Source organism: Oncorhynchus keta, chromosome 23 (genome assembly GCF_023373465.1).
Source record: "Oncorhynchus keta strain PuntledgeMale-10-30-2019 chromosome 23, Oket_V2, whole genome shotgun sequence".
NCBI classification, from domain to species: domain Eukaryota; kingdom Metazoa; phylum Chordata; class Actinopteri; order Salmoniformes; family Salmonidae; genus Oncorhynchus; species Oncorhynchus keta.
Window position 1 is genome coordinate 42,111,403 of NC_068443.1, and position 12,165 is coordinate 42,123,567.

At 43.2% G+C, this 12,165-nt stretch overlaps 1 protein-coding gene across 1 annotated transcript in view; it reads left to right on the top strand.

Moving 5' to 3' along the window:
• Positions 1 to 462: 462 nt before the first annotated feature.
• Positions 463 to 12,165, top strand: part of LOC118402367 (unconventional myosin-VIIb-like) — a 29,322-nt gene continuing 17,619 nt past the window's right edge. Inside the window, exons 1-22 of the mRNA XM_035800523.1 lie at positions 463 to 567; positions 942 to 979; positions 2,092 to 2,193; positions 2,762 to 2,914; positions 3,671 to 3,855; positions 4,077 to 4,198; positions 4,294 to 4,436; positions 4,615 to 4,728; positions 7,063 to 7,216; positions 7,479 to 7,555; positions 8,004 to 8,123; positions 8,401 to 8,543; positions 8,691 to 8,901; positions 8,992 to 9,127; positions 9,254 to 9,423; positions 9,580 to 9,723; positions 10,244 to 10,402; positions 10,565 to 10,657; positions 10,842 to 10,936; positions 11,177 to 11,261; positions 11,507 to 11,725; positions 11,815 to 12,024. Coding sequence (XP_035656416.1) covers positions 962 to 979; positions 2,092 to 2,193; positions 2,762 to 2,914; positions 3,671 to 3,855; positions 4,077 to 4,198; positions 4,294 to 4,436; positions 4,615 to 4,728; positions 7,063 to 7,216; positions 7,479 to 7,555; positions 8,004 to 8,123; positions 8,401 to 8,543; positions 8,691 to 8,901; positions 8,992 to 9,127; positions 9,254 to 9,423; positions 9,580 to 9,723; positions 10,244 to 10,402; positions 10,565 to 10,657; positions 10,842 to 10,936; positions 11,177 to 11,261; positions 11,507 to 11,725; positions 11,815 to 12,024 — 2,853 coding nt within the window. The 5' untranslated portion in view covers positions 463 to 567; positions 942 to 961. The remainder of the gene's footprint in view (positions 568 to 941; positions 980 to 2,091; positions 2,194 to 2,761; positions 2,915 to 3,670; positions 3,856 to 4,076; positions 4,199 to 4,293; positions 4,437 to 4,614; positions 4,729 to 7,062; positions 7,217 to 7,478; positions 7,556 to 8,003; positions 8,124 to 8,400; positions 8,544 to 8,690; positions 8,902 to 8,991; positions 9,128 to 9,253; positions 9,424 to 9,579; positions 9,724 to 10,243; positions 10,403 to 10,564; positions 10,658 to 10,841; positions 10,937 to 11,176; positions 11,262 to 11,506; positions 11,726 to 11,814; positions 12,025 to 12,165) is intronic.

The following is a 12,165-nucleotide window of genomic DNA, read 5'->3' on the forward strand; positions in this document are numbered from 1 at the left end:
GGAATTCCTCAACTAATCGTTATCAGAGTGACACAGGCAGGTGTGGGGACCGGTCTCCCTCCTAGTACTGTATGAGATGGCTAACTATCTCAGTGATTTACTGCGTCATTCGTGTTGTAATACTGAGACCAGTGTCATCTGACTTCAACCCATAGGTCCAAAGGGCACTCCCATAAGTGGCCCAAACTCACAAACTCTATCTAACATGTTCTGTAGTTGGAAGTTGTAGCTTTTTAAATATATTATTATGGTGTTTCCACTGTTAATGGTTGGAAGCAGGCCCAGAATTGAAGGGCGAATTGAGCCAAACGCATTATTAGGAGAATGAGTGGGTAGGAGGTGACTTTGCTCCGGTCTTCTTGAGCTGTGAGTCTACAGCATGACAGATCAAAGTCAAAGTGCCATAAAAGATATGTGTCAAGGGTGCCACCCACTTCCTTGTTCCTTGTGGTATCCAGGTGGGTTGGAGTGAACGTCAGCTAACAATCATTTGAGCTCCACAACAACTGCACAGGACTTACTAAAGGACTGGGATTTCAATGAGGACCATCACTTGAGTTGCTATAAGTAAGAAGGCTGATGTGTTTTTTTTTTGTGTGTGTGTGGTGGTAACGATGTTCAGTCGTTTCAGTCACCCTTATAGAATCGTTAGGCTGAATGGTGTAGAGTAACGATGTGCAGTCATTTCAGTCATGCTTATTTATAGAGAAAGGTAGCAGAATTATTGACTTAAGTTCTGTATTGTTTGCCATGTATAGTATGTTGTTTGTATGGATGATTGTAGTCATTGTCACCATATAATCACCAATGGAGTGACAGCGAAGTCTTTCATACAACATTGAGAAGACACACTGAGATCACACTATGTCCAGACTTATGTCGTCCACAGATATGTTTTAGAAAATGCATGACTTTTTGTCTTTCTTGTTTCTTGAATTTAGGGAAAAGGAGGGTTGTAATTATGGTGATGTTGAGAAAGGTAAGATCCTCCACATAATCTTTGTTGACTATTTGATCAATGTAACCCGAATGCCATCCTTTGATTATAAAAGGTTTTTGAAATGTAATGGAATCAACAATTCCATTGCCTAGTCATTCTATGGAGAATCTCCAATTGTGTCTGGATGTGATCATCTAGGGTTTGGAGTCAATTCCATTGCCTAGTCATTCTATGGAGCATCTCCAATTGTGTCTGGATGTGATCATCTAGGGTTTGGAGTCAATGCCATTGCCTAGTCATTCTATGGAGAATCTCCAATTGTGTCTGGATGTGATCATCTAGGGTTTGGAGTCAATGCCATTGCCTAGTCATTCTATGGAGAATCTCCAATTGTGTCTGGATGTGATCATCTAGGGTTTGGAGTCAATGCCATTGCCTAGTCATTCTATGGAGAATCTCCAATTGTGTCTGGATGTGATCATCTAGGGTTTGGAGTCAATGATCCATTGCCATTCATTCTATGGAGCAATGTGTCTGGATGTGATCAATAGGGGAAATGCCATTGCCTAGTCATTATATGGAGAATCTCCAATTGTGTCTGGATGTGATCATCTAGGGTTTGGAGTTAATGCCATTCATTTCTGGAAATGGCTTGAAATGGGAAATCTTTAGTCTTTTCCCATATCTGTTTGCGCTGTTCATATAACCAACTCCTATGGCCAATAGGAGTTGGCGAGACAGCACAAACAGTGATCTTTAGCACACTTGAAATCTTGATGCTCCAGAAATGATTTATTGGCTCTCATCCTCGTTTTACATTTGAGTCATTTTAGCAGACACTCTTACCCAGTGCGGCTTACAGTTAGTTCATTCATCTTAAGATACAGTGGCTAGATGGGACAACCACCTATCTCAGTCATAGTAAGTACATTTCCCCTCAGTAAAGTATCAGCAGTCAGAGCTAGTAAGAGGTGAACGAAGTCAAGTTCTCGCGTTAGTTCACGAAAGGCTCTTTTATTTATCTTTACTTTCACCAGTTTTGGTGGAATTACAAGCGCACTACTTTCGTAAATTGAATTAAATGAAGAGTAAAAGCGGCATTCTTTCGATGTATGACCCTGACCGTGACCCACTGTGCTCCTTGCTTTCAGGGCGAGTGGGTATGGGTGGACCCTGGTATCGGGGTGCCCATCGGAGCCCGGGTCAAATTGACCGATACTGGACACCAGCTACTGGTGGATGATGAAGGAAAGGTGACCATGGCATTTCTTTATTACATGTGTTGTATTGAATTGTGTGTCTCCTGTATTTGAATATACTGTTGGTCCCAAATGTAAATGCATGTAGCTTTTATTTAACTAGGCAAGTAGCCTAGTGGTTAGAGCGTTGGACTAGTAACCGGAAGGTTGCGAGTTCAAACCCCGAGCTGACAAGGTACAAATCTGTTGTTCTGCCCCTGAACAGGCAGTTAACCCACTGTTCCCAGGCCGTCATTGAAAATAAGAATGTGTTCTTAACTGACTTGCCTGGTTAAATAAAGGTAAAAAAAAAAAAAAAAGTCAGTTAAGAACACAATTCTTATTTACAATGACGGCCTACCCCGGACGACGCTGGGCAAATGCAACAATATAATGCCAAACCCCCAGACTTAAATGAGTGGTATAGAACCAAATCCTCAAGTTTTCAGACCTCAAAAAAAGTTACGTTTATATGTAACCAAAGATTTCGAAACAAATCCTACATTGATGTCAATGGAAGATTTGTGCAAAGGTTCACATCACACCGCCATATAACTTCCGGAATTGTCCTATGTCATTCCAGGAACACAAGCTCACCCAGAAGGAGGAGGGCTCCATCAGAGTGATGCACCCCACCTCAGTGGAGGGGGTGGACGACATGATCCGCCTGGGGGACCTCAACGAGGCCGGGCTCCTCAGGAACCTGCTGGTCCGACACAGGCAGGGCATCATCTATGTGAGTCCCCTAATGGATTATGATGTACTACACCCACATGAAAAAAATACTATAGTGCATTACGGTATGAATATTATTGTATTCACTGACAGCAAAAACACTACGTTGAATATTGTAGTATACTGTAGTATTAACAGGTACCTATAGTATAATACTGTAGTAAAATAAAACTGTAGTATATACTATAGTAATTCATGTAGTATTTTTGCGGATTGTAGCATACTGTGAAAACGTGATCACATGTGAAGTGTTCCAAAAACAGTATTTTTCACATGGTTTCACGTGAAATTTTGTGTGAAATCATGTGGTTTTTATGTAAGGGTGTACATTTCAATGTGTGCTTGTGAGTGTCTCTATGTATGAGCATTCATGTATGATGTGCATGAGTTTGTTTGTGTTGTAATTGCCTGTAGGTGGTGGCATGCGCATCAAATTGAGGGAAGTACTACATAAAAACTATTACATGACTGGTTGAAGTTATTACACTACTCATCAAAAAAGTAGTTACTCACCAGTTAATGTAATAACGTTACATTTAGCTGGTAAAGTTATTACGTTAACCAATCAACATTTTAGTACGTTACCCAGCAAGTTAATTACATTAAAAGGTTTTACTACATCATTTAATTTTTTTAAATTACAAATAGAAAAGTTATTACATTAACTAGTGTTATAACATTAGCCGCTGTTACAGGGTGCTCCAAAACAAATGTGGTCGGCACAAGCCTAAATCGCTGTTATTGTGCTTGTGTCCAGACCTACACAGGCTCTGTGCTGGTGGCAGTCAACCCCTACCAAGAGCTTCCTCTCTACACAGCCGACCAAGTGAGGCTGTACCACGGGCGTAGGCTGGGTGAGCTGCCCCCGCACGTCTTTGCCATCGCAGATACCTGCTACTTCAACATGCGCCGCCACAACCGAGACCAGTGCTGCATCATTAGGTGAGGCCAAAAGTACAATCCATCCCAGATGGGCAACGTTCCCGCTTTTGACACCCAAGTCATTCGGTTGGACAAAAGGAAACCAAGGCAGAAGTGTCACATTCCAATGTTGTGGAAGATGCTCTTTGGAGTGGTTCAGTTATACTTTTTATATTGACATTTACATCTGGAATTAAACTGAAATCCAAGAATATGACCCACTATCTCTTTCTTCCTGTTAGTGGAGAGTCAGGTGCAGGGAAGACAGAGAGCACCAAGCTGGTCCTTCAGTTCCTTGCTGCAGTAAGTGGACAGCACTCCTGGATAGAGCAGCAGATACTGGAGGCTAACCCTATACTGGAAGGTAGGATTTCTTTACTATTCAAATATCTCTCTCTCTCTCACATTATCACAACTGTTGCTACCCATGACCCACTTCCCATTTCTGTGTTCCCCCAGCATTTGGGAATGCCAAAACAATTCGCAACGACAACTCCAGCCGCTTTGGGAAATACGTGGAAATCTTCTTCAACAAAGATGGCGCCATCGAAGGGGCTCGCATGGAACAGTACTTACTGGAGAAGTCTCGTGTCTGCCATCAGGTGTGGAAGCGCAGGCTGTAAAATCAGAACAATTGGTGAAACAGGATATTTTGCCGTCGTCCTTATATTTGAATGAAATGTCGACATCTCACAGCTAATTGCCTCAAAGTGAATTGCCTTCACAAAACTGTTACAGTTAGTTGTAACACTACTGTTCCTTTGAACTAATTAACTCTAGGCCATGGAGGAGCGGAACTACCACATATTCTACTGCGTGTTAGCGGGGATGACGGCAGAGCAGAAGAAAACACTGTGTCTGGGAAATGCCGCCGAATTCAGCTACCTCAAGAGGGTAATAGCAACGCACTACTAAAACATCATCCCTGACAGGTTTTTACCACTTATGTCTTCCTCATTAACGACATTTTTACTGAGTACAACTAAGTTTTACTGACGTCCTCTTTACTGACGTCCTCTTTACAATGCTCCTAGGAAACTGCCCCAGAGCTGGACAAACAAACTCCTGTATGATTTATGATTTGCTTTCGGATCACCAGTTGCAGAGAGATTGGGTGATAGTAGCTATAACTTTGCAGAATGCTGTAGCCCCTGACAAATATGATTGGCTTTCGGATCACCATTGAAGAGAGAGACGGGTCGATAGTAGGGCTGTTGTGCTGACCGTATTACCACCACACTTGCAGTCACAGTCATGAAGGCAGTCAAATTCCACATGACCATTTAGTCACAGTAATTAGGCTTCTCCAAGCTCTGATGCTGCTGCTGGTCATTAGTAGCCTACCAAACTTGCCAACTGCCTCGTACTCGGCACTCTTATTGTCCCTCGAATCACTCTGGCATCAATTCAAATGTAATCAAAAAATCGAATCAAACACTTCATGAGAGCCCATGAGCTAACGTTGCGCAACATTTCTATAGGCTATGCAACTGCGTGAGAAAACAGAGTGATGGCCTCTATTAAAAAGAGGAGGATCCCATCAGTTCTCTATAGGCTAGGCCTACTATATTTATTTCTCAACTTTCCTAATATTAAGCACATTGCTTCTCTTTACAACAGGAGTATAGCCTACCTGGCTGGCATGAAAATGAACCACGGGAAAAGCGTCCTCCATTCGCTATTTAAGTGCATAGATGACATGTATTTTTCCCCTGGCCCTGTTTCGAGACAGGTGCATGATAACGGTCTATTCTAAATCAAAACAAATTTCACACATATATTATTTAGTACATGTAAAGACAAGATTAGAGCAAGATTAGTCTGATGGGGGACAATATTAGCCTATCACTTGAGAATGATATATTATCACTTGTGAATGATGCCCAGCTTAAGGCAAGAAACAATTACTTAAAAAAAAAAAAAAAAAAAAACATTTTCGAATCATGTAGCCTAGCCGGTAGACCTATACGTTTTGATAAGGTTTGTATCACAACTAAAGTGGTCAAATAACTTAACAAAATGAAGCACATTCATCTGCTTTTACAAGGGGTGTAGAGCCTAACTCTCATTCATAAGCAGCGTGTGCGTTTCACGTTTGGGGAAGATCATTTTCACCATAAAAATGCAACTTTATAATATAAGCATTACATGCATAATTGCATTTGTGGTCACATTTGATAATGGTGTTTTCCAGCTGATGGAACATTCGCACTTATAACCTACGGCCGTGTGCACATTACTGCACTTATCATGTGAAGAGAAAGCCTAATAGTTCATGAACATTTTAAGCTAAACGTTCACATCTGTTGCGTCTGCCTCATTGCATAAGTTTTTTTTGTTATGCTAGCGGTTGTATTCATTTGGGATTTATCGCATCCCACAACTTTCTCAGACTATGTTTGGAATATTTATTTATTGCACAGAATAGAATAGGTCAATATTGTACTATGGGGGATAGTAGACATAGGCTAGTGTTTTTGCTGTTTGTTAGGCCAAGTGCTTCTCAAGTTTTGAATGAGAGACTGACAAAGTGTGTACAGCCTGCGCAAAAAAACCCAAAGCAGAGCTCATGCCTTTTCAAGCAACTTGTTTCTAATCGTCATTAGAGTCGCATCATGCAGCCTTACAATGTATTATTAATCAAAACATATAGCCCTAAGTTTGTAGAACAACTAAAGTTACATTAATAACTCTAAAGTAAGCATATAGGAGGACCCATTTCTTTGTTAACCACTCAACACAGAGTGCATGTATGCACTCCCTCAAATGGTTTGGAGAAAATATCCTTTCTATTTTATTCAGCTTTGTTCAATTGTATTCTTCATACTATCAAATAATATAAAATAATGCCACGGAATTCTAAGCAAATTCTGTTCTCTAAATGAACTAGTGTAGCCCACAGCCATATGGCATAGCCAGATCAAGGCCTAACACATGGACAACTCAGAGGATGCTATTCTGTTCTTCTGAAATAGACTAAATTTTCTTCATATCATGTTTCTTTAGACCTGTCTAAAATGAATAATTGATTTATTGTGAAGGTGTTACCTACATGGATTTATTAGACTTATTAGACTAAAATGTGTGGAAGCCAGGAGACGCTAAATGTGTTTATGTTAATTGACGGTAATTACCGCCACAGCCCTTGTCGATAGTAGCTGTAATTAAGTGGAGAGATGGGGCAATAGCTACAACCGACAGTATAACCTCTGACCCTGTGTTCTATAGGGTGACTGCATTGTCTGCGATGGACGTGACGATGCTAAGGACTACACCCGTATCCGCACGGCCCTGAAGATCCTGGCTTTCACTGAGACCCACTGCTGGGAGATCCTCAAGCTGCTTGCTGCACTCCTCCACCTGGGCAATGTCAGCTTTGAAGGTGGGGTCCTCTCTGGGTGTACGACTCGGTTACTGTCTGAGTGTATGATCTATGACCGGAGTTCTTAGGGGACATGACCTGCGCCTTGTCACCCCCCCAACCCCAATGGCCAAATGTATTGAGACCCTGAAATACTTGCATGTTGAAAGGAAAGGGGGCTGGATACCTCGTCAGTTGAACAACTGAAATGTTTATGTTGTAGATTTGTTTTCTACATGAAAGCTGTGATTGACCAAGTTTTCTTTTGTTATTTGCCTTGCAGCCACCATCTTGAATAACATGGAGAGCTCTGATGTCAGTTTGTCGGATCACTTCACCTTTGCTGCCAAATTGCTGGAGGTATGTATGTTTATTGGCATTTTCATTCTTTGCTGGTATGTTCTGTAATAACTTATAAACTGGGAAGTTCGAGCCCTGAATGCTGATTGGCTGAAAGCCGTGGTATATCAGACCATATACCATGGGTATGACAAAACTTGTATTTTTACTGCTCTAATTACATTGGTAACCAGTTTATAATAGCAATAAGGCACTTCGGGGGTTTGTGACATATGGCCAATATACCACGGCTAAGGGCTGTGTCCTAACACTCCACGTTGCGTCATGCATAAGAACAGCCCTTAGCCGTGGTATATTGACCATGTACCATACCCCCTCGTGCCTTATTGCTTAAATATACAGTAGTTTATTTACAGTAGCTTTATTTAACTAGGGAAGTCAGTTAAGAACAAATTCTTATTTACAATGACGGCCTACTATATACATAGTCTTTGTCTGTTTCCTACAGGTGCAGCCTGCGGCTCTGGCTGTGAGCCTGACCTACCGCTCCTTCATGACCAACAGAGAGCGAGTGTCCAAACCCCTCAACTCTGAACAGGCAGCCGACTCCAGGGACGCCTTCGTCAAGGTAATGAGGCCGCTCCTTTTTGAAGTTACCAAGGCAAGATAGACAATAGGCTGAAACAAGAGAGGAGGCATAAACATAAATATTCACAAAGGCACATAGGACCCGAATCCTAACTTGAGGTCTGTGTGGGCGAATGGACTTAACTCAAGTCTTCCATTGACATCAATACATGATGTATTTGATTGTTGAGTTAAACATGCACATTTCAAGTTAGGATTTGGCCCATATTCTACTCAAGTGGACAGAATGTGTGTCGTTTGTGTCATGATTTCGTCAGGCGATATATGGCAAACTCTTCATCTGGATCGTTGGGAGAATCAACAGTGCCATCCATAAGACTCCCACCAACGGTCCCAAATATGTCCGTAACTCCATCGGATTGCTGGACATCTTTGGTTTTGAGAACTTCGACTCAAACAGGTATGCCAGCCAATGTCAAATGCTAATTCGCCTTGTCGTTTGTGTGGGGCAATATACTCCTTGTATGTCCTTCATTCATCCTCTCTCCCTGATGGCATATAACCAACCAGTCAATAACACAAACCTTTCCCCCATGCTTTTTCGCAGCTTTGAACAGCTATGCATCAACTTTGCCAATGAGCAGCTGCAGCAGTTTTTCGTGCGTCATGTGTTCAAGCTGGAGCAGGAGGAGTACACTAAGGAGGACATTGTTTGGAAGAACATCACCTTTAGCGACAACACGGACACCCTTGATCTCCTCGCTGTGAAGCCCCTCAACGTGTTGGCCCTGATCGACGAGGAGAGCCACTTTCCCAAGGTGAACGATCTCACGTTCCTCTAGTCAACCATGTTCCGGTGGCAGTTTTGAATTGGCGAGGTTTGTGACAACCTTGAATGTTTCTTCCAGGGCACAGATGTCACCATGCTGAACAAGATGAACAGGGCTCATGCGAAGTGCAACAAGTACATTCCATCCAAGAACACCCACGACATGGAGTTTGGGATCCGCCATTTTGCTGGGGTTGTTCACTACGACTCAAACGGTAAACAGAAGAAAAGGGATCACATTTAGTTGATTCGCTCAAACATAGGAGTGTGATCAATTGGATATTGTCACGTTTTTTTTAGGAGGGGGGGGCACCATTTGATCCTGTCTGCTTTTCCTCCAGGATTCCTGGAGAAGAACAGAGATGCTCTTAACTCAGGCGTCCTCAAGTTGATTGAAGCGTCCACCAACACGCTGCTGCAACAGCTCTTTGAGAAGGAGCTCTCTGCAAATGTGGTGAAGAACCTTGCAAGCAACAACAGGATCGTTATGACACCGAAGAGCTCTCTACGGGTTCGTAGCTGTTGTTACTATTACGATTCTGACTCTCACGCCAACTCCCATTTAGCTATATCCACCAGTTTCTTCACATAGCTTTCCTGCAGAGATAGTCACTGACAACGGTCCAAAAATCCATGCAGTTGATATTGTGATTTTTCTCCCCGCAAGGTGGCCCAGACGGACGGCAGGAGGCAGGTGTCCACGCTGAGCGGTCAGTTCCGCCAGTCCCTGGACTCCCTCATGAATGCCCTGTCCAAATGCCAACCCCATTTCATCCGCTGCTTCAAACCCAACGACGATAAGAAGTCCATGGTGAATAAGGCAGCCATTTTGTAGCACTGGGCCGGATACAGGAAGACATGATTGATTGTTTTGTAGCACTGGGCCAGATACAGGAAGACATGATTCATTGTTTTGTAGCACTGGGACAGATACAGGAAGAAATGATTCATTGTTTTGTATCACTGGGCCAGATACAGGAAGAAATGATTCATTGTTTTATAGCACTTGGCTAGATACAGGAAGAAATGATTCATTGTTTTATAGCACTTGGCTAGATACAGGAAGACATGATTCATTGTTTTGTAGCACTGGGCCAGATACAGGAAGACATGATTCATTGTTTTGTAGGACTTGGCCAGATACAGGAAGACATGATTCATTGTTTTAACGGTGCAATGTCACAATCGGTAGAGGTCAAACTCACACAAAACAGAAACAATATAGGCCGTTATACAGAATGAAAATGGGACAATTCCACAAAAGTCCAATTTGTCCATACTACAGTGCACTCCACTCCACTAGTCAAGCTTAGGAATGTCTCTGTCTTCAGGTTTTTGACAGAAACCTGTGCATACGTCAGCTGCGGTATTCCGGAATGATTGATACCATCAGAATCCGGAAACTGGGATTTCCGATCCGTCACACGTTCAAGCAGTTTCTGCAGCGGTACAGAGTGCTTCTGAATACAACCGCCTGTGACCCCAAAACTGTGAGACATACACCTGCATTATTTTGAATATGATGATGATGATAATGATGAAGATGACAACAATGATGATGATATTTGTTAGCACAAAAAGCTCCACGGGTTACAATTGCTTTCCGTGGGGTGGTTACGGTTCCCAATATCCTCCTCCTTGTCCTAACTCAGGAGTCAGCCGTAGCCTGCTGCAATGCCATCTGCAAGGCCGTGATCACAGGGCAGGATGGCTGGAAGATCGGCACGACTAAGATTTTTCTAAAGGTACAGTTATATCTACCACACTAGACAACCACAAACATTGGCATGTTGTAACAGCAGTGATGGAATCCACAAATGTCAGTCACAAGAAGCAATTCAAAGATGCTGGAATGATGTCGGAAAACCCTCACCCAAAAAAGGTCATATTCACCCTCTATAACCGGTTTCTCACTTTCATCCCACTCAGGATGCCCATGACTCCCTGCTAGAGCGGGAGCGAGAGCGAGAGCTCAATAGGAAAGCCCTCATCATCCAGAGGGTCATGCTTGGCCAAAGAGACAGGTAAGGGATGAACACTGAGACACACCGCTTGGGGCAGAACCCAGGATAGAGAATGACGGGCGACGTGTCATAAACCTGACACAGGTTTGGGATGTCGTGGGACGGCGTTATCTGTTCTGCTCTAACACCCCAATCTAAAGCTTTTACCCCAGAGTTACTTCAGTTGTTCCTATTGTAAACACGGTAGGCGTTAACAGTCGGTAAATATTCCAGTTTGGTTTAAATGTATTCCTCTTGTAGGAAGAGCTTTGTGAAGAAAAGGAGAGCTGCCGTGGTTATACAGAAGCGGTGGAGAGGTTATAGAGAGAGAAAGGAATACAGAAAAGTAAGTCACTGGCAGTCAAGGTCTACTAATATCACGTCAACGTGAGCACGGTAAGGAGTCAACTCAGATACACGTCTGAAGACAAAAACGGAGATGATATTGATTCATTGCCGTAGCTTAGGAGTGCACAGTATTGTGCTGATGGAGATTTGCTCATATTTACTTCTTTTTTTTTTTATAGACTAGATCACATGTACCTGCTGCTTCTGGAATCATTTCTGCTCCTCTCTGTCTCGTTCAATCAGCTCCAGCTTGGCTTTGAGCGTCTGCAGTCTACGATCCGTGGCCGTCTGGCCCGAGGGCGTTACCTGAAGGAGCTGGCGGCGGCCGTCACAATGCAGTCCCAGGTGCGCGGGTACCTAGCCAGGAAGAGTCATAAGAGCAAGAGAGAAGCTGTGACAGTCCTCCAGGCCCACACCAGAGGCATGCTGGCAAGGAAGACCACCAACAAGATGAAGACAGATGTGAGTGCTGTCATTTGAGAAAAGTGGGTTTGTGCACCTGTGTGTGCAATTGTGTGAGTTCAATATTTATGTGTGTTTGTGTGTGTTAGGTCTTCCTATCTGCCCAGGAGCGGATGGCGAGGGAGCGGTCAGCCGCGGAGCTCCAGCAGAGGCTAGAGGACGTCCTCAGCCAATCACAAGAGGCTGCTGCCAAGCCGGAGCCAGTCAGTGAGCAGGAAATGGTGGAAACTATGTTTGGCTTCTTGCCCAACACAGTGGCAGTAGGAGGACGGGAGGGAGCAGCTCCCGAGGGCTTTGAGGTTAGGCTCACAACCAATGGTGGATCTCCACAGTATATCAACAAAGGCTTCTTGCTCAATGATTAACACTGCTAATAGAATGACCGAATCGTTTCTTCTCATTGAAGAAGCATTATACTATTTTACTATTCCCTACCACTT